Here is a 26,052-nt window from a genome sequence, read left to right as displayed (position 1 = left end):
GAATCTTTTTACTTCCTTAGTGCTTACTTTCCCTCTAACCCTTTTGATTTTTGCCAGACTTATATTTATATATCCATTATCTTTCTCCAGTCATGATCCTGGCAGCTTGGGAGTCCTACATTTGAGAATATAATACCTGCTTGCACTTGGAGAAAGCAAAGTAGTTGTTCTCCAAGGAGCAGAAATATAGCTTCACAACCTGCCCACTTCCCATAGTTGGCTTCTTAGCTTTGTTACTGAACTGATGGTTCCACAAGCTGACATCGGGCAGGAAGGCATTGGCATGTGTGCGGTACGGGCCTATTTCAAGCATTAGTATATACTGCTTTCTATACATTGCCCCTTTTTCTAATTTGTGTAGAGGTATTTAGGTCTGGATTCTCTAACCAGCACCATTATTGGCAGCTGCCTTAAAAGTGGCTGCCAATCATGTGATGGCGCCAATTATAGAAACGCACCTCTGGCAAAGGCAGGCACCATAAATGTTAGCTGGGGTTTTCTAGGCCTACATTTCAGGATTCTATCTTTTATATGAATCGCACCTCTATAGGTGCTTTAGGGCACCTAACATCACTTCTGGCGATAGCCATGCCCACTTCCACACCCACTTTTGCGTTAGATAGCCTAAAGTACCTAAGCAGGCACAGTTCTCATGTTGAATTTTTAGATGCCTTTAAACTCAGTTAAAACTGTCGTTTAGATGGTGTTTTTGTACTGAGCTTGGGTGCCTATTGGTGCCTAAAAAACATTTAGAGAATCCGGGCCTTAATGATTCACTTACCTGGGGGCTCTGATCACCCTGCCCCCAATGATTATAGTTTAAAGCCCTCTACAGTAGCTTAGCCAGTCTATTGCTGAAAACACTTTGATAGTTTGCACACCATCTCTGCTGAGCAGCCCTTGAAAAATCATCCCATGGTTCAGGAAGCCAAAACACTCTCAACTACACCATCTGCATAGCCACACATTCATCTCCAGGATGCAAACTTCTCTGCCTTGGCTTTTACCTTCAACAGGTAGGATCAACAAGAATACCACCTGTGCACCTGACTGTTTCATCTTCTCTACCAAAGCCACAAAGTCACTTTTGATACATTTGGAGTATCGTAAGTGCCAATATGGATGAGCAACATCAATTAATAATCATTAGATTTGGTGGGCCTCGGCAAGCTCTCTGTAATCTTGAATTTTGGCACCAGGCAGACAGCACACCTCCTGGAACATCATATCTGGTCTGCAGATGGATGCCTCTGTACTCCTCAGAAAGGAATCTCCAACCACCAGTACCTTTCACCTCCTAGTGGTCACAGATTCAGCAACTTTGGGAATTTAAAGTTTTGATTCTTCCTCTCCCTGGGATGCCCTCATCTCCTCCACTTCCAGGGCTACATACTAGTTCTTCAGTTCAAGGGCAGGTGGAGTCACAGTATCAGTCCTGCAGGATCCCATAATATAAATCCAGCTATCCTCAGCATGGTTATTTTTCCCCACTGCTGGAAATCTTTGATGCCTCATGAATCTTATCGCTGTTTCTCTCATTCTCATGGATGCTTATCAGTCTTGCCACCTCTTCTCTCAGTTCCTTTACTTCTTTCATGAGTGAATCAAGCTGAAGACAGCTTGCACTTAGTAACAGTAAATGATGGCAGATAAAAAGACCTGAATAGTCCATCCAGTCTGCCCATAAGTTATGCTCATTAAAAATACATGATTAGATTAACTTGTCTACAGCCCAGAAATATCAAAGAAGAAAGTCTGGATTGTCCTAGGTTCCAAATGCTGAAGTTGCCATCCAAGCTCACGCCAGCCTATCCAACCATCTTGTTGGAACCATCCCCTCTGATTTGGTAACATTTTCTGTCTGCACAGAGACAGAAGCTTTAACCTATGCAACTGGTTTGGCAACACAATATTTCCCAGCCATATTGTGCTTACAGAAGTACTCACACCTGATGAAAGGAAAGAGAAGAGAAAGCTGAAAAAAAATCCTACCAAAGCAATGTTGTCCTTATTGGCTGCTAATTGATGCTAGTGACCAATTATTGGCTGTAATTGGCACTATTTATAGTTCTGCATATATCTACCATTAATCATTATTCTATAAATTGTGTGTTCAGAATGGATAATGTGCAATTTCAAGAGGGCATAGACCTGGGAGGGGCATGGGCAGATCAGGGGCATACCTAGCACTTGCATACACACCAGCACTTGCACATTTACACTAGCCATTGAGCTGGTATAGGTTCTTATGCCTAAAGTTAGGCACATAACTGTGGATTTGCACAGTTGTGCTTATAATTGCCATTATAGCATCTAACGTTAGGCTATCTGTAGACAATAGTTTAATAAACTTGACAAACTATCCTTTATACAGTGTTAGATTGGGATATATTACAAATCATTGATAACATACATAACATCATAAATACATCCACCATGATAAAATCCCATATATACTTGAATATAAACTCATCCAAGTATAAACTGAGATACAATTTTTACCCCCACCCTTTTTAGGGATAAAGTGGTAACTTGACTATGAATTGAAGGTTCATATTCTACCATTCCTCCCCTACATCCTCCAGGCATTCCTACCTACTAACCCTCCCTGCTAGTAATGTCCCTTTTCCACCTGCACTAAACTGGCAATTCCTCCACCATCAGCCCTCTGACCTGAGCCTTGCAAGACTGCCACCGGAAGTCTTGGCAGCCATTTTTAGCACTAAGAGAGCAAGGGCAGGAGCAAATGAGAATCGCTCCTGCCCCAATGTCCCGCTAGACCGCCTGGGAAGTACAGTTGAACTGGAGGTCCTATCGCTGGGTCCAGGAGGGGGGTGGGTTGTGCCTCTTTGGGTGGGAGAAGAAGGAGGGAGGGACGCGCTGATGGCAGAGAAATTGATGGGTTGGGGGGGGGGGGCTGCTGACAACAGCAGAACTGCCAGTTCCAGGTGGAGAAGAGGAAACACTACTGGGTGGGTAGACTTGAATATAAACAGAGACCTCCATTTTTGGGGGCCATTTTGTTGGCCCAAAAATCCCGATTTATATTCAAGTATATCTATAATAATAAAATGCTAAGCGTGCATGCGCACTCTTCGCCTGTGCTTCCCTGATCCCTGATCTGTCGGGCTGTGGCCGGCAAGAGTGCGCATGCGTGCTTACTTCAAAGCCGGCGGAGGGAACGAATGCTAGGAGCTGCCAGCGGGTACAGCCTGGATCAGGGCTTCGAGGCGAGGCGGCTGTCGGCGGAGGGAAGACGTGCCCAGGACGGAGAGCAGCTGCATTGCCGGAACCTCCTCACACGGTGAACTCTTCAGGGTCCCACATGCTGCTCCGCGCTGGGCACTGGAAGATGGGAGTCCCTCATTGACGCGACAGAGACACTCAACGGAAGGAGAAAGCCGCGAAGCAGCCTGTGTTGCGGCTGCCAACGCTGGAGGGAGGTTTGTCTTGATGGGAGGGTCGCATGGGAGGGAGAGATAGGAGAGTCAGCGGGGGTTGGGCTGGTAGGAGAGAGAAGTGTCTGCCTCGGATGCTTCAGGCAGCAGCAGTGTTTACAGATCACTGCTATTGTCGGCTTCAGCCCTTCCTCTCTGGCGGGTCCTGCCTACTTTCTGTTTTCATGAAGACAGGACCCACCAGACAGCAAGACCTGAAGCTGGCAACAGCAATGAACTGTGAATGCTGCTGCCCATGCTGCTGCTCTTTGGAAAGGGTAAGGGAATCGGCCAGAAACAAACGCTGCACAGAGAAGTGGGGTGGAGAGAGGGGAGGGAAATGCTGCTGCACAGGGAAATGGAGGGGGAGGGAATGTAGGAATGCTGCTGCAAAGGAAAGTGGGGGGAGGAGGGAAATGCTGCTGCTGCACAGGGAAGTTGGGGCTAGCACCCGTTAATGTAACGGGCTATAAGACTAGTATGGCAATAAAATATTAAAAAGTCAAACTTCATCACAGCCTACCATTGGCTTTATCAAGTAACTATATTTTTAATTTCTTCTTAAATTAAGCAAGTGTTTCTCCCTTAGACTTACTGGTAGCTCAATCCACAATTGTGGAATTACCCCATACAGGGCTATTTGTTTGCATATGTATAACAGTATGTATTAGAGAGTTGCGTGGGGACAGAAATCCCACCCGTCCCCGCCAAAGTCCCACCTGTCTCCATCTGTCCCCGTGAGGAATCCCACCCGTCCCCACAAGGAATCCCTCTGTCCCCACCCATCCCCGCGAGGAATCCCACCCGTCCCTATGAGGAATCCCCTCCTTCCCCACCCGTCCCCACGAGGAATCCCCTCTGTCCCCACCCGTCCCTATAAACTACAGAAATAGTTATTTCATTTAATTATGCTACTGAATTAAAGGCTCTGGTAGAAACCCATTTACAAATAAGCAAAAAGACTTTATTAATTTGGAAATATTAATTGGGAAGAATACATACTTTGTAAACGGGTTTCTACCAGAGCCTCTAATGTTTATAAATTTTTATCAACACAACTAATATACTACTTTATCCTGAAGCAAAAAAAAGAAATAGAATTTTTTTTCCTATCTTTGTTGCCTGGTTTCTGCTTTCCTCATGTTCTCATTCAATTCCTTCCATCCACTATCTCTCTTCTCTCTGCGTCTTCCATTTGCTCTGTTACTGTGCCTCTCCCTTTCTCCCCCCTTCCAAATTGGTCTGGCACCCATCTTCTTCCCTCTGCTCCCCCCATAGTCTGGCATCTCTGTCTTCTTCCCTGCCAGCGTCTTCTCCCCACTCTCTCTTCCCCATTTCCTTTCAGCTTCCTTCTTCCCCCCCATCTTCCCCATGTCCTGTCAGCGTCTTTCTCCCCCCTGTCTTCCCCATGTGCTTTCAGTGTCCTTCTCCCCCCTCTGTCTTCCCCATGTGCTTTCAGTGTCCTTCTCCCCCCTCTGGCTTCCCCATGTCCTTTCAGCGTCCTTCTCCCCCCCCATCTTCCCCATGTCCTTTCAGCGTCCTTCTCCCCCTCCGTCTTCCCCATGTCCTTTCAGCATCCTTCTCCACCCCTTTGTCTTCCCCATGTGCTTTTAGCGTCCTTCTCCATCCCTTTGTCTTCCCCAGTGCTTTCAGCGTCCTTCTCCCCCCTCAATTTTACCTTAAGCGTCTTTTCCTCTCCACTCCACCTTTTCTCCCTTTCTCCCTCCCTGCCCCTTACCTTTATTGCTGTGGCGCTTCCCCGCCCGACTGACAACAGAACAGGCCCGGTCCGACAAACCTCCCTGCCCTGTAGCCGTGAATCTAAACTACCGTATTTGCCGGCGTATAAGACGACTTTTTAGTACCTTAAAATCCTCCCCAAAGTCGGGGGTCGTCTTATACGCCGGGTACAGTTTACATGCCCTTACTTGCGGGGCTGGATGTACTCAGTCGCGCGGCTCTTCTTCTCCCTACCTTCTCTGCTTGCAGCACAGAGCCGAACGGAAGTCTTCCCGACGTCAGCGCTGACGTCGGAGGGGAGGGAGGGCTTAAACAAAGCCCTCCCTCCCTCCGACGTCAGCGCTGACGTCGGGAAGACTTCCGTTCAGCTCTGTGCTGCAGGCATGGCAGGTAAGGAGAAGGAGAGTAGCCTCGCGGTACCAAGAGAGAGGGGCGGCCGCCCCGCCCCGGTTGCAGCACAGCCGGCCAGGTCCCCTTACTTTTGTGGCACTTCCCCGACCGACCGATAACAGCCCGGGTCCGACAATCCTCCCTGCCCTGTAGCCGCGAATCTAAATTACCTTCTTACAGCAGCTGTAAGAAGGTAATTTAGATTTGCGGTTAAGGGCAGGGAAGTTTGTCGGACCCGGGCTGTTGTCGGTCGGTCGGGGAAGTGCCACAAAAGTAAGGGGACCTGGCTGGCTGTGCTGCAACCGGGGCGGTAGAGAAGGAGGGGGGGGAGAAGGACGCTGAAATGAGACAGGAGGGGGGGGGAAGGACTCTGAAAGCACTTGAAGACAGAGGAGGGAGAAGAACGCTGAAAGCACATGGGGGAATACAAAGGGGTGGAGAAGGAAGAAGGGGTCGTCTTATACGGCGAGTATAACACAAAACTCTATTTTTTAACTAAAAGTTGGGGGGTCGTCTTATACGCCCAGTCGTCCTATACGCCGGCAAATACGGTACCTTCTTACAGCAGCTGGAGTATTGAAGCTGCTGTAAGAAAGTAATTTAGATTCGCGGCTACAGGGCAGGGAGGTTTGTCGGACCGGGCCTGTTGTCGGTCAGTCGGAGGAAGCGCCACAAAGATAAGGGGACCTGGCTGGCTGTGCACCCCCCCCTATGGCTGCACCCAGGGCGGACCTCCCACACTGCCCCCCCCCCTTGGTATGCCACTGCTGATCGCAGCACACTGCCGATCGGAACGGAAGTCTTCCCGATGTCAGCGCTGACGTTGGAGGGAGGGAGGGCTTTGCTTAAGCCCTCCCTCCGACATCAGCACTGACATTGTGGAGGACTTCCGCTCCGATCGGCTGTATGCTGCGGTAGGGCAGGTAGGGAGAAGACGAGCCTCGCATCCAACCCCACAGGATCCCCGTGATCCTCGGAGGCGTCCCCAAGGGATCCCCGCGACCCTAGGGGGCGTCCCTACGGGATCCCCACGACCCGAAGGGGGAACCCGCGGGATTCCCGTAGTCCCGTTCCCGTGCAGCTCTCTAGTATGTATGTATGTATGTATGTTTGTTCAATTTATTTGATATACCACTTTTCCTTACAGTGAGGTGGAGTATATGGGGTGTATGAGGGGTAAAGAAGTTATATTAACTACCTAGTGAATTAGAACATGCTTCAGGATCTAACGTATGGAGGTGGTGAAAGAGTAGATGAAGAAAGTCTTTGGGAAAAGGAAGTAGAGGAGAAAGAATCTGATGACAATAAATTATGCTAACAGTCCAAAAAAATATGTTCTGTAATAATTAACTTAGTGTTTCACATCCCAACCTGTTAGCTATACTTACATGTCTCTATACTTATTTTTCATGGCTATTAAAAAAAAGAGAGAGAGACATTTTTACCTTGAAGTACAGAATTGTTTTTAGGTTTGCTCTGTTATAGTGTGTGTGTTACAACAGGGATTCCATTTGAAATGGTCACCAAATATTGCTGGCTATCTGGTTTTATTATTTTATTCAGTTTTTAATGGATGTAACACGATGCTTAGAAATGTAATAATTTGGAATATAACAGAAAACAATCAGTTTAGCAGTTTGTTGTCAGTGTTTTGTGATTTGATCCTTTCTATAAGTGTAATTTATTTGTATATCTGTCAATACCTGTAAGACAGCAGGCACTGAGAGAGAGCTGGGATTTAGGACTAGTCCATTGCTGTAGTTGGCACAGAAAGGTCAGCTTTTGAAAAGCAAGTTAGAGTTTAACATTTCTTGAGTTATTTTCCCTCTTCAGGGCTTATCTCTTTATTCCAGAAATCCTTTGCATTTGATAAACTGACAAAGAATGTATTTTTGTTATTTGTGGACAAAGGAAAAGGTGATGCAACTTTAAAAATCCCATTAGTATTGCAGTTTGCTGATAAGAATTGGAGTATATAGAGCCCTGAAGAGATTACATTAAGTAAAATTGTGAATATAGCATAATGTGCCTATAGGTGTTCAGAATAGGCCATCGGCTTTTGCCAAGCCTAAGTAGAAATACATTTATTTTGAAAAGGGGGAAAATCTGATTTTTTTTTAAAAGGTATTCCCCTTTAATGATCCATATATAAAGCTTTAGCAGTACATTTTTTTGATGCAAGCACAGTATTATAAGAACCTGCTATGTGAATACAAATAAATACAACCATAAACAGCACTTACACTATTCCAGAATCAGAGGGCTGGTCTGTGCTGCTATCATCGGAGCTAGGTCGATCTCGGACCCATTTGACATGATAGCAAAAGCCCCACTTCCTGGCAACATTACAACCACAGAGCTTCACTTGGCTGCAGCTGTCACAATTGACTGCTTCCCAACAAGGGAATAACCCTTGTGAAGCCCCTTTAGGAAATGTGTGGGGATAAATCTGGTAGATGGGATGGAGAAAGGACTCAATTAATATAGAAGGCTTTGCCTTTAGATATTAGAAAGATTACTGATTTTATGGCATTTAGGAAGGCATTGAAAATGTTTTTGTTTTAGATAAATTATAATTGATATAATATTGTGAATTTGCTAGGGATGGCCTAGAGTTTAATATGTAATCTGCAGTGAACTGGATAGGTGGTTGTTGAATATAAGCATTTTAATATAATGTACCGTATTTTTCTCCATAGAACGCACCTGACCATAAGACGCACCCTAGATTTAGAGGAGGAAAACAAGACAAAAAAACGTTCTAAACCAAATTGTGTACTAAAATATACCAGGCTCTGCACCCAGCCCCCCTCACCCTCTGCCAGACTCTGCACCCAGCCCCCTTCCCTCCCTGCCCTACCAGGTTATGCTGGGCCAACAGGAGATGCAGTTAATCAAACCCTAATGCAGGGGTGCCCACACTGTTTTATAATATAAAGCAGTTACTGTACCTCCTCCCAAGTTTGGCCAAACTAGTCTTTAGTGGAGGGATACAATCCCATGTCTGGAGAAGAACAATAAAGCAGCCCTGCTTTCTGACAATACTTCTTGATTATTTTAGACCTGGCTACCAATTAAAGCCTATAAGTGATATAACCTGCTACTAATCAAAGTCAGGAGCTTCTGGAGCATTGGTTGGTGCACCTCCTTCATACCAGCTCTGAGAAGTGGCATTCGCTGTGGATCTGTTCACGGGCTTCTCGCTTCTCCTCAGGCGCTTGGGCAGACTCTGTTCTTTCAGTCCTGGGACGAATTCGATAGAGCCCCATTCTTGCTGCCCAGAGATTCCCAGCTTCCAGTGCCCAGGAAGAGGCAGGGCCCAACAGAGAAGAACGTGAGCGGAAAGCAAAGGCTTTCTAGGCAAAGCGATCACCTTCCAGGCTGCAGACCAGCAGGGTCGCCCCCAACGCTCCTCACAGCCCAGAGTGTTTTCGACTGGTAGCTGTAGGAAGGCGGCAGCCACCGTTCTCGGGCCGCAGCAGGACCCAGGTTCATGGCGCACTGATATCACTCCCCAGCCGTGTGCTTCTCCCGACTGGTTCGTAGCTGCCTGTCTCCACGTGCCCTTTAACCACAACGGAGCCTCGGTACAAGAAGGAGGCCAGCATGCTACTACTGCGTGCATGCCCTGCCGAAAACGTCACTGTTTTGGTAGACTCATTTTGGAAGTTTGGAAGGTACCAGGGGGGTTACATTCGCTCCATAAGACACAATGACATTTCCACCCACTTTTTTTTTTTTTTTTGGGGGGGGAGTGCATCTTATGGAGCGAAAAATATGGTAATATAATGACACTGAAAATATTAAGGGCCTGATATTCAAGATTTTAGCTTGGTGTAAGAGGCTATCTTTTCTGTCAAGCTAACTGGGCACCAGTCTGAATATCGGCCTGTACCCAGTTAACTTCTAGGTGACTACATATAGCCCAGCATTGAATATCCGGTATTAATTTAACAAGCTCATAATTGAAAAAATAAAATTTAATTGGGAGAGAGGCACCTATGTGATTCTACAAAAGATAGGCATCTGTCGCATGATGTCTAGCATCAAACATCAAAGTAAGCTTGTGTAGTGATGGAGAAAGTCTTAGGCACAGCTAGGTGTGATTCTCTAAATGACTAAGTCACCTATAACACAAAGCAACAAAAATTTTTTTCTAAATCATCTGACCATAAAGCACATTTTAAAGTTGTGACTAATGTTAGTTTATAGCGTTTTAGCATATAGGGTTTTAAGAATTGCAGCATCAACTTAAAGAAATGTTGCAGTATCTTCGGTCCAAAGTCAAATAAGCACACAGCATAGCATAATTATACTGGACTGTGCCATTTAGCAACCAATATTTCTTTAAAAATGCGTAGAGTATGATTTCTTGTTGAGAGTTGTGTCGGGATTGTCACATAAGAACATAAGAATTGCCGCTTCTTGGTCAGACCAGTGGTCTATCGTGCCCAGCAGTCCGCTCATACAACGGCCGTTAGGTCAAAGACCAGTGCCCTAACTGAGACTAGCCTCACCTGCGTACGTTCTGGTTCAGCAGGAACGTGTCTAACTTTGTCTTGAATCCCTGGAGGGTGTTTCCCCCTATAACAGATTCTGGAAGAGCGTTCCAGTTTTCTACCACTCTCTGGGTGAAGAAGAACTTCCTTATGTTTGTACGGAATCTATCTCCTTTTAACTTTAGAGTGCCCTCTCATTCTCTCTACCTTGGAGAGGGTGAACAACCTGTCTTTATCTACTAAGTCTATTCCCTTCATTATCTTGAATGTTTCAATCATGTCCCCTCTCAGTCTCCTCTTTTCAAGGGAGAAGAGGCCCAGTTTCTCTAATTTTTCACTGTATGGCAACTCCTCCAGCTCCTTAATCATTTTAGTTGCTCTTCTCTGGACTTTCGAGTAGTACTGTATACTTCTTCATGTACGGCAACCAGTGCTGGACGCAGTATTCTAGATGAGGGTGTACCATGGCACAACATCCAGCAGTAGTCAGCCATCATACTCTCATTCCAGAAACCTTGGTAGTAACGCTCCATTAACTGAATGTCCTGGTGAAAACGTTCTCCTTGCTTGTCACTCACATACCAAGATTTTCTGGAAAAAAGTCAAGATGTGAGTGCAAAAAGTGTATTTTTAATGACATGTGACAGCCAAGTTTCTGATATGAGTCAAGAAGATTCTGAACTCCTTCCTTATATGAAGGAGACTTATAGCTGCCCAAAAAGTTTTCCCACTAACCACTTGAATGCCTCCCAAGCTTCAAGCTCAGCTGGTGAGAGTGATTGCTTAAAATCTTCATCCTGCATAATGGACTTGATCTGTGGGCCTATAAATATCCCGTCCTTCAGTTTTGCTGTGCTGATTTTTGGAAATTTCTTAACAAGATATTGAAAACCTGGCGAGTTTGCTTTACTCATGGCCTTTACTACGTTCTTCATCAAACCCAGCTTGATATGAAGAGGCGGAAGAAATATTTTATGAGGATCCACCAATGTCATAAATTTCACACTGCTTGTTCCTAGATTGTAGGTATCCTTCAGCTTCCAGACACATATGACATAATGTTCAACTGCAAATCTGCTATCCCACAAGAACAGGAGACCGCAGTATTTAGTGAATCCTCTTTGCATTCCCATTAGTATGCCAATGACCTTCAGATCACCACAGATGTTCCATTAGTGTGTTTTATAACTGCTTCTAGTAAATTCTTCATATTCTCATAAGAGTCCTTTAGATGAGCAGAATGGACAATTGGTATACAGTGGTGCCTCGCATAACGGACGCCTCGCACAGCGAACGCTGCGCATAACGAACTTTTTGTCTTGCTCCCTATAACGAACTTCGTTTCACACAACGAAGTCGCCCGAGGGGCCCGGGGGGGGGGGGGGGGGGCGGAACTACTCTCGCCGCTTCCTAATGTGAGCCGGGAACAGCAGCACCCTCCTGTCTGAATGCAGTGTTCCATCATCTCCCTCCACCTTACCTTAGATACCGAGTTTTCCGGCTTTCTTTTTCGGCCAGCCACACACTTTCAAAGAGCAGCACATGCGCGCATGCTCTGTTGTTCAATCTTCTCCTCTGACGCAACCGGAAACCGGAAGTTGCAGGAGAGGAGAACATTGATCAACTCCAGCAGCTGCGCGTGCACAGCTTTTTGAAATCGTGCGGCTGGGTGAAAAAGAAAGCTGGCGAACTCTGCATATAAGGTGAGGTGGAGGGAGGGAAATGTAGGGCTGCAGAACGAATTATTTTGTTTTACATGTATTCTTATGGGACAACAGGGCTGCAGAACGAATTATTTTGTTTTACATGTATTCTTATGGGAAAACGCGTTTCACACAACGAACTTTTCGCATAACAAACTTGCTCCTGGAACGAATTAAGTTCGTTGTGTGAGGCACCACTGTACTTGGTTTGAAAATTTCCGTTGTGCAGTAATAATGCCTTCAAGCTTCTCTGTGAAGAATCAATGAAGAGACACCATTCATCTGGACAGTGCACTTGGGACAAACTGTTGAAGAGCCCGATGTTGTCATGACAAAAGCACAATGAGCCATTTACAGTGAAGAATATTGTTAAGCTATGATTCCTTTTTCAGTAATGAGTGTTATTAGCATCATAAGAACATAAGAATTGCTGCTGCTGGGTCAAACCAGTGGTCCATCGTGCCCAGCAATCTGCTCCTGCAGCAGCCCTTAGGTCAAAGACCAGTGCCCTAACTGAGTCTTGCCTTACTTGCGTACATTCTGGTTCAGCAGGAACTTGTCTAACTTTGTCTTGAATCCTTGGAGGGTGTTTTCCCCTATAACAGCCTCTGGAAGAGCGTTCCAGTTTTCCACCACTCTCTGGGTGAAGAAGAACATCCTTACGTTTGTACGGAATCTATCCCCTTTTAACTTTAGAGAGTGCCCTCATTCTCCCTACCTTGGAGAGGGTGAACAACCTGTCTTTGTCTACTAAGTCTATTCCCTTCATTATCTTGAATGTTTCGATCATGTTCCCTATCAGTCTCCTCTTTTCAAGAGAGAAGAGACCTAGTTTCTCTAATCTCTCACTGTACAGCAACTCCTCCAGCCCCTTAACCATTTTAATCGCTCTTCTCTGGACCCTTTTGAGTAGTACTGTATCCTTCTTCATGTACGGCGACCAGTACTGGATGCAGTATTCCAGGTAAGGGCGTACCATGGCCCGGTACAGCAGCATGATAACCTTCTCCAATCTGTTCGTGATCCCCTTCTTAATCTTTCCTAGCATTCTGTTCACCCTTTTTGCCGCCACCGCACATTGCGCGGACGGCTTCATCGACTTGTCGACTAGTACTCCCAAAACTCTTTCCTGGGGGGGGTCTCTCCGAGTACTGCATCGGACATCCTGTATTCGTGTGCTTTTGCTTAAGCCTTGAAGCAAGAAGTTCTGCTTTTTCTTTTGAAAGATTTAGATCATGAATAAAATATCATTGAGCTCAGCTTGTGTAAAAGTCTCTGGTTCTGAATCTTCATCATTCACATCAGGATCAGATACTTCTGGATTGTGACAAGCTGCTGCATCATCACATTCCTCATGTTCCACAGATGCAAGTCCATCTTGTGGAGGTACAGGGATAAGCAGTGAGTCATCATGAGGAACAGGCCTAACAGCAGAATCCAGAATAGGATATATAATTTTGTGCTTAGTTTTAGCTGAGAATCCACTTGTGTTCACAAGGCAAAAGTAGCAATCTTTAATATGGTCTCACAGGTTCCCTCAATATCATTGGGATTGCAAATGAGATCGCTGCCTTTGTCGATTGAGCAGTCACGAAGTCCGTTGGAACAACTGGTACAGATGATATGTAAGCCTAAGACTTATCCTTGTCACCCATGTGACAGCCAAAGTACAATTTGTATACCTTCTGTCAGATCAACGTTAAAAGAGTGACGTTGTGCTTTCGTCAAGAATGAACCACAGACATAACAGAAACTGATGAGTAGTACAATGTCTTGGTATGATAAAGACTGATATTAATCACCGTAAATAATGTCTGTAGCATAAAAAAACAAAGACAACTATCGTTAACCCTCCTTATATGTTTATCCTATAAATGCATGATATATCGCCCAATAATGTTATAATTATAGCCTCATTACAAAAATGTGACTTGCTAGTGAAAAACACCAGATTTTAAATCAGCATAAAAGTACTACAAAACCCACCCAACATTTAACTCTGATGAAAATGATGTGTTGACCTGTGTAATGTAGTCTTTTAAAACCCTGGCCTATTTTACAGGATAAACTAATCTCCCAAAAGGATATAATATCTCGTATGGTCCCAGGTTATTTTATATCAAATAATTCAATTCTGGAACAATATTCACAATTCATATTGTTTCTTCATCGTTATATTTCTTATTTAATGCATGAGAAAAACATTTTTTTTTCAAAACTCTTATTAAAGATTTGCACAAATTTCAGTTGCAACAAGCAAAATATCCACATATCCAATATACTTCTCATTACATAACAAGAATAATCATTTATAATACATGCAAAAGTAATAACCAAAGTAAACAAAAAACTTATTCCCCCACCCACCCCTAGGGAGTCCTTTCCTACCACCCAGAAAAGAAAAGAAAAAAAAGCTCAACAGTCCAGCAGGAAAAAAAAAAATCATGAAATAATAATTCAAGGTATAAACCGATTGAGGGCTAGCATCCTTCCTAGCAATTTAGGGATCCCAAATCTTATAAAAGAAGGCCAGGCAGTTCGATTTCAAGGCAGTCATTTGGTCATCAAAAAATGTAATCCAATTTAACGACAAACAGTCTCCATAGCAGGCAGCAAGGGTTCCATCCAATCTGGAGCCAACAGTAGCCGGCTGGGACAAAAATAGAAGCTGCCAATTTATGAATCTCAAGGACGAATCCCACTGGACATACACTTAATAAGCATGTTCCACCCGTTCCGGATACTTCACCCCAGTGATAGTAGAGAACCAAGGCAAAAACTGATCTCCAAAAGGAGCTATATTCGGACAAGTCCACCATATATGATACATATCCTCCTGGGCACCACAGACTTGCCAACATGTGAACCAGACTCGTTAACATGTGAACCAAGTGCGAACCAGATTCGCTAACATGCGAACCAATTGCGAAGTCTAACTGGAGTACAGTACCATCGAAACAGCATTTTATACCCATTTTCATTCAAGTGGCTAGCAACAGAAACCTAAAGCAGGTGAAAGAGAGCACTGCACCACTGCTGGCGGTAAAGGTAAATTGAAGATCCCTCTCTCAGTGCTCTCTGTAAATAAAGAAATCTAGCAAAGCCAAATATAATCTAGAGATAGCACCCCTGCCACTACCATGACTCAATGCCCGTTCCAAGTTAGTCTCTCGCACTACGAGCAAGGAAGGTACGTAACTGTGGAGATAAACATTTTTTAATGATATAATGTAATGCTCAGAAAAGGACTGTAGGAAGATTTATGGTCCACTAATCATAATAATAATAATAATAATAACTTTATTTTTTTATACCGCAGTACCAGAATAGTTCAGAGCGGTTTACATGACAAGAGACTGTACATCTACAGCGAAATTTACAAATAAGTCAATCAATCAATATAACTTAGCAAGTCGGGAGCAGGCAAGAAGGAGATAGAGAGGTTATATAAACAAATACGTGCCTATTAGTTTCTAGGGAAGACCATAATATCTCATCCAGGTTCAGCTTTCTTTGCCTACTTACACGACACAAGACCCAGGCTAATGAGAAATACTTTTATTATGAAAATAGAAAATATAATTCAAAAGCCAGTAGCAATAACTAAATATTGTTCACAAAATATCCGATTACATATATGAAACTCAGTACATAATTATCACAACACACTTGCTAGATAAATAAGTAAAACTAATTCTTACACTCTATAATTCCTTATAATAATAATTCCTGATTAGCAGCACCTATTACAGATTATCACCAAGCTTTACTTCTCCTTATCCCGAACCACAATAGGATTCATTTATCTAACCCCAACTGATAAGATAATAGAATTCCGTATGCTCACCATCCAATTAGGCCTTGGCACAAAATCAGGTGAAAGGGAAGACGTCTTCTACTCAGCACTGAAGATAAGAATTCTTTTGGTACCGGAACAAGAGTTCGTCAGACACTGGAGAAGCTGTAACTTATTTTGGCAGCAAAGGTTTCCTTTATGTGATGGAATCCAGATCTGTTCAAAGGTCTGGTTCTTACTCTCAGGCAGAGAAGCACAAGAGGTAACTTTCCAGGTCTTAATTATTATAAGATGTGCAGAGAACACCTATGATAGGATGCGAGTTCACCCACATCCTAACACAGACTAAATTATAATTAACACGTTTTCACTTGGATCTCGTCAGATGACCTCTCCGGACCAATCCAGAAACAGAACTTAGATGAATAGCCTTTCTGTATAGAGTCTCGTACAATCTGAAACAGAGGCGCCTACATTAGATAAGACCAGCACAAGAGCAATTCCTCCCCCAAGATTCACACAAGCTAAGCATGAAAGGTATAGATCAGTGGTCTCAAACTCAAACCCTTTGCGGGGCCACATTTTGGATTTGTAGGTACTTGGAGGACCGCAGAAAAAATAGTTAATGTCTTAATAAAAAAATGACAATTTTGCACGAGGTAAAACTCTTTATAGGTTTATAAAAACTTTCCTTTAACAGTTTAAAAAGGAAAGTTTTATAAACTATAAAGAGTTTTACCTCATGCAAAATTGTCATTTCTTTAATAAGACATTAACTATTTTTTCTGCAGCCCTCACATTTAAAGTTTAATATCTTTTCTTTCTCAAAACTGGCACATTTCAATCTATAACTGTCACTATATTGAAAATAAAATCATTTTCCCTACCTTTGTTGTCTGGTGACTTTATTTTTCTGTGCTTTCAACTATGTTTCCATGGCCTTCTTGTCCTTTGACTGTTTTTCTCTCCGTCTTCACTTTCTGCCTTGCATCCATCTTTGGCATTAACTTAATGTTCAATTTTTCTGCTTTCTTTTCAAAATCTACATTTCCATGTCTTACCTTCCCTTCCTATCTCTCTCTTCTTCCGTCCTATTTCCATAGTCTGGCATCTCATTCCTTCCTTTCTCTCCCTCCCTCCTTCCTTCCTTTCACCTGGTCTGGCATCTGTCTCCTTCCCTTCCCCCATGCCCTGGCATCTCTCCCTCCCCCTCCATGGTCTGATATCTCCTTTCCTTCCCTCCTTCCCATGAACTTTTTTTTTTTTTTTTTTTAATTCTTTATTTAATTTTATAATTTGACATAATAAACAGTCAATTCAAAGAAATATTCCAATACCAGTCTCAACCATTGTTACATAATAATCAAAAAGGTAAATAGGTAAATTAAAATAACAAAAAAGAGAATAAACAAAACAATAGTACAGTACAATAGGAAAAATTTTCCCTTGTAATTCTAAGTATACTGGTTTGGAGAAATTAGACCTCAATAAAGGGGGAGAAAGCTACTTTCGCTGAATTTTCAATCAAACATTACAAAGAAAATACAGATGGTATTGAGTAGGGGCAAGGAACCTAATTAAACTAAGCGGGTTGTAACTACAATTCTCTCGGGAATATTAACTTTGCTCTTTTGCAGAAATAAATTTTATCAACTGCTGAGGTTCAAAATAAACATGTCTATTCCCTGATAGACCATCACACATTTACAGGGGTATCTGAGTACGAACGTAGCACCCAACTGTATGACCCTCGGTCTCAAAATGAGAACTGTTTTCTTCTCTTTTGGTCAATCTTGACACATCAGGATACATTCTCACAATTTTTTGTCATAATGGTATATCCTTAAACTTAAAAAAACATCTTAAGCATCCATTCTCTGTTTAGAGTCTATAGCAAACTGTACTAGCAGCGTCGCAGTTGCCGGTGGTTCATTATCCGACCTCTCAAGGAAATTTGTTAGGTCCAAACTATCAGCAGACAAATTCTGCTGGCCTGGTTCCTGACCCAAAGTCCTAGTTGGCAAATAATATATTTTAGTGAGGGGTGGATAAGAAGTTTCGGGCACTTTCAAAATCTCTTTCAGGTATTTCTTAAACATATCTTGTGGAGAAATAGTTGAAAGTTTTGGAAAATTTATAATCCGATAGATTACATCTTCTGGTCATGTTTTCCAGCATTTCAACTTTAAAATTAAGATTTCCACTATCCCTGACCCACACCGAGGCCTGGGACTCCACAGATTTATTCTGGTCTCGTGTCCATCCACTTTTGTTTCCACACTAGATAGTCTATATTTTCAGTTCCATATTTTCAGAAACAACAGTTGTATATCTTGTGTAAGTTGCTGCAAATTTGAGATCCTAAAGAGAGTTGTAATGTAGATATTGCTTCCCATAATGTTTCCATAGTGAAAACATTTGGGCCTCTGCATGGGAACTAGTTCAGACCCCTGACCCTCTGTTGCAATAAGTTACCTGAAACCTCAGCTGGAGATACATTCAATTTCAAGAAAATCCTGAGGAATTTGCAGTTTCATTATTCTCCAAGTGCTCAGATAATCCACTTGGCTTCCCTTCAACCGTCCACCGAGACGTCTCCCCAATCTCGGCTGCGCTGGTGAGGAAACACCCTGGGGCGCTCCGACCTCCATCTGCTTGGTCTGACGCCCCCGGGCGACTCGGAGGACTCCGCTCCTCCGGAGACAAGCGATGTTACTTCGAGGGAGAGATCTGACGCCTCAGCCAGCGATGTCTCTCCCTGCCCGAAGAAAACTCCGGATGACTCGTTCCAGCCCCACGCTGGAGGAAAGCATCCATCGGGCCCCACAGCTGCCACCGTTAGATTCCTCCGGGAAAACCCGGAGCTTAGACTTTTCGTTTAAACCAATCAGGTAAAAAGCTAACAGCTCAAAGCCTGCGTGAGTGCTCAATGCCTGCTACTCGCGGCCATCTTGTCCAGCACACGCCCCCATTCGCGCCATCTTGTCCCCCTTCCCATTAACTTGGCTTCTTCTCTTGTTCCTCTCCTCTCCCTTCTCCTTCCTTCCCTCTCTCTCTTTCCCCAATTGGTGCAGCAGTAATAGAAGCATCATTTCCCTTCCCCCCTTTCCTGTGCAGGAGAGGAATTTCTCTTCCCCTTTCTCTCCCTCTCTCTTTCCCTGTACAGCAGCAGCAGCATTTCCCTAGGATTCCCCCCCTTTCCTATGTAGCAGAAGCATTTTCTCTTTCCCCTTCCCTTCCGTTCTCTTCCTTGTGGAGGCAGCAGCGTGTCTGGCAGGCATGTTCCGTTCAAAGCCGCAGGTGGCTCTCCTTGCGAGATCCGCGCCTGCGTTTGAAGCCTCTCTGATGTTATGGATAGTGCGAGGAGGCCGCCAACACCGCAGCTTTGAACGGAACGAGCCGGCCAGATACACTGCTGCTACAAAAGGAAGGGAAAGGGGAAGAGAAATGTTGTTGACTGCGTCCAGACCGCATGTCGCAAATAAAACCTGGAGAGCCACATGTGGCCCGTGGGCCGCGTGTTTGAGACCGCTGGTATAGATGGATGTCCTTGACTAGAATACAATTCTGATACATACCCAGAATGTATCAGGCAGAAACAGCAAAGATGTATTCTTCTTTCTCGTCTTGCTAGGTTCAGGCTGGAATGATTTCTTGCAAATAATGGTTCAGGCTTGATGATGTCAGAGAGGCCTAACTTTCAGGTGCAAAATAAGTAAACATCCCTACAGGACTACCATGTAGTTCTATGAGCTCATTTTTTCAACGTATAGTGAAACAGTGTGCATTTTCAATCATCGCACTTATCTAGAACATATTCATTTGCAAGTCTTAGTTCTAGATAGTAAACAAGAGCAGTTACTGTTTCAATTTCAGTTTGTATCTCCCATTACTCTTCAATAAGTTAATAACTGCAATATCCTGTTATGACACTTACTATCCTTAGTGAATTCACTCATGCCAGTCTTCACCTCCATGCTACCACATAAAACCCAACTGGGATACCTGTTTCGCCTTGCCCAGCTTCATCATGTGTAATCTAAAATAAAAGTAGAAATATTCTAATAAACAAAACTTTTTTCTAAAAACAAAAATCGCTATTCCGTATTAAATCTCATTCTTAACTTGTCAAGTACACTCTCATTGCTCACTCAAGGGAATTCCACCCTTCTCCAATCCTCCGGTACCACTCCTGACTCTAGAGACTCGTTGAAAATGTCAGTCAGTGGAACTACCAGAACTTCAGGGCTATATTATTGCTTATGTTGCAGGGAAAAGAGGTGATAAGGCTCATGAGTAATCTAATGAAATACTTTTACAGAAAGGGTGGTAGATGTAAGGAATAATGTTTACAGTAGAGGTGATGGGAGACAAAAGCTGTGTCTGAATTCAGGAATGTGTGGGATAGACAGGTGGGATCTCTTTGAGAGAAGGAAGAGATAGTGGATGCTGCAAATGTGCAAGACCAGATGAGCCATTTGGCCTTTATCTGCTGTCCTGTTTCTGTGGCGGAAGGGCTGAAAGCTTCAAGATATAGAGCTTTACAAGGTAAGGCAGCAATGAAGGCTGGTATTTCCTAGGTTACTACTTCTGCTTCCTCTTGCAATTTTTTTACATGTTTTTTTCCTGGAATGAAACATTTGTCCTTTGAAATATGTTAATGAGCTGAAAAAAATCTCATCATGGAAATACATGCAAGTTTGACACATTGATACTACAAAATATAAAATATGTTCAGGAAGGCATAGACTTTCTAAAGCCACTGTATTTTCATCATCATTTTTAAATGGATGTATTGAATAGCAGTATGGTTGTCTGTATTCTCATGAAGCACACTACAGATTCAGTGCACTATAACAGATTTTTCACTACACCTTTTGAAGTGGTACTATCTTTTGACTTAGGGCTCCTTTTACGAAGGTGCGCTAGCGTTTTTAACGCACGCACCAGATTAGCGCACGCTAGCTGAAAATCTACCGCCTGTTCAAAAGGAGGTGGTAGCGGCTAGCGTGCGGGGCAATTTAGCGCGCGCTATTCCACACATTAAGGCCCTAGCGCACCTTCGTAAAAGGAGCCCTTAGTCTTCTACATTCTATGCTCCTATATTATGAAATTCTTTGTTTAAGTCAGTGACAGTGTATTCTGCATTGTTTGGAATGAGTAATTTTTGTTTTTTTGTTTTTTTTTCTCTCACAGATTTTGGAGTTAGTTAAAGGTATGCATTACCAGCTTGCGTGTCAGAATATTTTGAATTGACACACAGTGTAAGTACTATGTTTAATTTTTGTCAGGCAATAATTAGGGTTGCTTTATGTGTCCTCCAATAGGGCCCTAGAAATCCCGCATGAAGCTCAAAATGCTCTCTATTATTTATCTCATCCATCATTAACTGTCATATCTTATTAATTTTTATGAATTAATTATATTGTTTACAATAGGATATCTTTGTCTTACATGTTTAGTTTGAGGGTTTCATTGTGTGTGGAGTTAATGTAAAGTGCATTATTTCATCTTGCATGTACAAATTCATATTCCAAAAAGGAATGTTACTAGGTTTCAGCTAGTACATAATGAGAAAGAGAAATATTGGTGAGTAAATTAATAGAAAATTTTTGTAGCATCTCAGAATATACTGCATATGGAGCAAGGTTAAACATGAACTGCAAATAAGGTTTGATTAAAAACAAAATGGCCCTTATGTTGAGCAAGCAAAATACATGTAACCCCTAAAATCTTTTAGGGAAAAATAGTCAACATAAGTGACTAAAACACAGATATTAATTGCATGTCTGTATCTGCAACAAAGCTAATTTCATTGGTAATTACAGTTTTAATTATAATCGCCAATATATTTAAGATACAGAATGTATACCACAAAAAAGCACCTAAAAGTCTATAACATCATTTATCCCAGGACAAGCAGGCAGGTATTCTCACTAGTGGGTGATGTCATCAGACAGAGCCCGATACGGACGTCTCACAAGCACGTGTTGCTATGTAGAAACTTAGAAGTTTCGAGATGCCCCGCACCGCGCATGCGCCGGTGCCTTCCGCCCGGAGAGCCGGGCGTGTCTCCTCAGTTCTTTTCTTTCCGCGGAGCTGAGAAGTTCAACTTCATCATGGCGCTAGCTGATTTCAGTTAAATTTGCCTTCCTTGTCCGCGTTTTTTCGCTTTCTTTTAATTTTAATTGTAGTACATTTCTTTTTCAGTAAAAAAAAAAAAAAAAAGATTATTTCCTCCGGCGGGTCGAACGGGCGGGCCACGTGGCTTCAGGCCTACTGGCTTCGACCCTCGCGGGCGGAGATTTTCCGGCCTATGTCCGCCAATTCACTCGGGTTTAAAAAGTGCAGCAAGTGCCAACGCGCGATTTCACTCATGGATCCCGCACCGACGCTGTTTGCAGTGTCTTGGTCCTGACCACGATCCCGAAATCGTGCAGGCCTTGCTCTACCATTACGGAACGCTCATATCAAACGGCGTTGCCATACTGTGGGAGTCGATGTTCAAGATGGACGCAGCTAAGGATCCTTCAGCTTCCACCTCATCTGATACCTCCCCGGTTCGTGCGAAAACCGGTATCGACCCCTCCTGCATCGAGTGTGGTTGAAACCGGCATCGTTCATCCCGACACCATCCCACGAGCTCGACGTCGGTGCCTGCCCCGGTCTCCTCGGTTCAGGTACCTCTTCCTTCCACAGTAACCACCAGTGGTCATCAAAGTGCCGAAAGCTACCAAGCCAGAAGCACTCGACCTCGAAGGAACACGATGTTCCGTGCAGGAGGACCCCCTTTCGGTGCGGATCCCTCCTTAGCGGCTTCGCTACGGTCCATGCTGGAAGCTTAATTTCGTTGAGCTCATGCAGACCATTGGACCCGGGCTCATCGCTGCCATACAGGGTGGACCTCCCGGTACCGAGGTCCAAGAGGGCGGCCCGCCCCCGTCCCCCTCCCTCCACAACCGTTCGACCTCGACAACCGACGAGGACAAACGGGGGAGGGCGGCGATGCCCACGCGGCAAGCCTCGCTTACCGATATGCCGCCAATTAGAGCCCATTACGCCTCCGCGCCAACATGGGACCTAGACCTTCGCTCGGATAATCGAAGCCCTGGGCATAGTCAGGAAGAGTTCTTCCGCACTCCTTACCAGACTTGGGTAGCAATCGCAAGAACCTGCATCGCAACCCCTGTTACGATCCACCGCTTCCACAGCCCTATCCATCACTTGGGGGCCTCGGGAGACCATGCGATGCACAGACGATCCCGATCTCCGTCCCGCCACCGAGAGGGACATCGATCCAGACACTCATCCTGGCACTCTTCACGCCATTCGGAGGTGTCACCGCAGAAAAAAACTGCAACGTATGGGATACCCCTCATCAGAAGTATCCCCACCGGAGGGACCGGAGTACGAGGAAACACCCGTACCCGACTCTCCTTGCCATTCCCCGATGTCCATGGACCCGGAGGCCTCTTCCTCCTCCAGCCCGTCTCACAAACCGACGCTGGCGGATCAATTGTCTTTCTCATCATTCCTCCGACAAATGGCGGATGATCTGGATGTGACCCTTGACACGGGCTCCCGATACTCCAAAGAGTATCTGGACACCATGCATTTACCTAACCCTCCAACGGAGTCGCTTCGGCTCCCTCTGCATAAACTACTGGATCAGACCTTCATGCAGTGTTTCGAAACACCGTACTCCATACCGGCGATTCCCAGCAAACTCGATGCTCGATACCGCATCGTGCACCATAAAGGGTTCGAAGGCCCTCAACTCTCTCACCAATCCCTACTGGTCGAGTCCTCTCTTAAACGCTCTCATCCCTCTCAGGTCTATGCCTCTGTACCGCCGGGCCGAGAGGGGAGAATGATGGACAAATTTGGTAGAAAATTCTACCAAAACTCCATGATGGCGTCCCGGGTGCTGAACTACAACTTCTTTTTCTCTTCCTATCTGGAGTTCTTCTTGCCGGTGCTCCGCAAGTTCACTCCTTTCATAGACACCCAAGCTCGATTCGAGTTCGAGGAAGTGGTAGCCTCCCTCTCCCAGTTACGCCTCCAGCTGATGCAATCCTCCTTCGATGCATTCGAACTCTCGGCACGTGCTGCCGCAAGCGCGGTAGCCATGCGCCGCCTGGCATGGCTCCGTACAATCGATATGGATCCCAACCTTCAAGACAGACTCGCCAACGTACCATGTGCGGGAGCTGATCTGTTCGATGAGTCTATCGAAACTGTTACCAAGAAGCTGTCGGATCACGAAAAATCTTTTCAATCCATCCTGCGGCCCAAACCCAAACCTCAACAGTCTCGACCTTCCAGGCCACCCCTGATTTACCAGCGGCGTTACATGCCCCGACAAACGCCTGCTGCTGAGACAACCTGCGAAGAGACAACCTCCCCAGAAGTCTCAGCAAAAAACCCCAGCCACCGGCTGCACCTAAGCTACCCAGCCCTTTTGACTCCCTTCCTGGGAGCATAACCGACACCGTTCTGCACCCCTCAGCCTCTCCCATAGGGGGCCGCCTCCATCTCTTCTACCATCGATGGGAGGCCATAACCACGGACCTATGGTCCTTACCATCATAAGAGATGGATACTCTCTCCACTTCCATCGGGTCCCCCCGGACCATCCTCCAAGAGAGTAATCCTTCAAGCTCGACACAGACCCGCCCTTCTTCTTCAGGAAGTCCAAACCTTACTTCAGCTTCGGGGCCGTCGAGCCGGTCCCACCAGACCAATTGAACCGAGGGTTTTACTCCTGGTACTTTCCTCGTCCCGAAGAAAACGGGCGACCTGCGACCCATTCTGGACCTTCGGGCCCTCAACAAATATATCTGGTCAAAGAGAAGTTCCGTATGCTGACTCTGGCTTCTCTATACCCCCTCCTCGAGCAGAACGACTGGTTATGCTCCCTGGATCTCAAGGAGGCCTACACTCACATCCCCATTTCACCCGGCCTCCCGAAAGTTCCTCAGATTTCGGGTGTGAAATCTGCATTCTACAGTATCGAGTGCTACCATTCGGCCTCTCTTCGTCCCCCAGAGTCTTCACAAAGTGCCTGGTGGTAGTGGCCGCGGCACTCCGGGGACAGGGGACTACAGGTGTTCCCATACCTTCGACGACTGGCTCATCAAAGCACCCGTACAGCCCCAGAGGTCACTTCGGCGGTCTCGCTACGACCAACCTCCTCCATAACTTGGGCTTCGAGGATCACTTTTCCAAGTCCTCACCTACAACCCACGTCAGGTCCCTCACCCTTCATCGGGCAGTCCTGGACACCAGTCGACTCCGAGCATTCCTGCCTCTTCAACGCATGGAGGCTCTCCTTCATCTCTGCCAGTCGGTGTCTACTCGCCAAACTCTACCAGCAAGACAGCTGATGGTGCTCCTGGGCCACATGGCCTCCACAGTACATGTGACACCCTTTGCCAGACTCCATCTCAGAATCCCCCAGTGGACCCTGGCATCACAGTGGAATCAGACGTCCGATCCACTATCCAAACGCATCGTAGTCACACCTGCTCTTCGGCAGTCTCTACTTTGGTGGATGACCTCTTCGAATCTATCCAGAGGTTTGCTGTTGCACTCTCTCCCCCATCAGAAAGTTCTCACAACCGATTCGTCGAACTATGCATGGGGGGGCCCACCTGGATGGTCTCCGCACCCAAGGATTCTGGACCAGTGCGGACAGACTACACCAAATCAATCTACTGGAGCTCAGAGCCATCTTCAATGCTCTCCAAGCTTTCCAACACCTACTTCACAACATGGTGATCCTCATTCGCACAGACAATCAGGAGCCGCCATGTATTAATATCAACAAGCAAGGAGGCACGGGCTCGGCCCTCCTTTGCCAGGAAGCTCTACGAATCTGGGACTGGGCGGTTCGCCACAAACGCCTTCCTCAGAGCTGTCTACATTCAGGGGAAGAACAACGTCTTAGCAGACAACCTAAGTCGTCTCCTACAACCTCACGAATGGACTCTCCATTCCAGCCCCCTTCACCAAATCTTCACACAGTGGGGGAACGCCTCAGATAGACCTCTTTGCGGCTTCCCCACAACTCCAAACTGCCGCAGTTTTGCTCCAGGATCTACATTCCTCATCGCCTCGAGGCAGATGCTTTTCTACTGGACTGGGGGAAACGATTTCTATATGCGTTCCCACCATTCCCGCTGATCCAGAAGACTCTGGTCAAGCTGAGAAACTCGAACAGGCCACCATGATTCTAATAGCCCCTCGGTGGCCCAGACAACCTTGGTTCTCCCTTCTACTTCAACTCAGCAGCAGGGAACCTGTACCACTTCCAGTGTTATTCCTTCACTACTTACTCAACATCAAGGATCACTGCTTCATCCCAACCTGCAGTCTCTCCACCTGACAGCTTGGTTCCTCTCAACGTAACCCCTCACCAATTCTCACAAGAAGTGAGGGAGATCTTGGAGGCTTCCAGGAAGCCCGCCACTCGACAATGCTACTCC

General features: G+C 45.2%; 1 protein-coding gene across 1 annotated transcript in view; it reads left to right on the top strand.

Moving 5' to 3' along the window:
- The window catches only part of PRIM2 (DNA primase subunit 2), a 280,515-nt gene that overhangs the window by 237,178 nt on the left and 17,285 nt on the right, over positions 1 to 26,052 (top strand). The window contains 2 exon segments of the mRNA XM_033936564.1: positions 20,762 to 20,804; positions 20,807 to 20,829. Coding sequence (XP_033792455.1) covers positions 20,762 to 20,804; positions 20,807 to 20,829 — 66 coding nt within the window.

This window comes from Geotrypetes seraphini, chromosome 3, assembly GCF_902459505.1.
Source record: "Geotrypetes seraphini chromosome 3, aGeoSer1.1, whole genome shotgun sequence".
Taxonomy (NCBI): domain Eukaryota; kingdom Metazoa; phylum Chordata; class Amphibia; order Gymnophiona; family Dermophiidae; genus Geotrypetes; species Geotrypetes seraphini.
The sequence above is the reverse complement of the archived record's forward strand: the minus strand, read 5'-3'. Positions and strand labels throughout refer to the sequence as shown.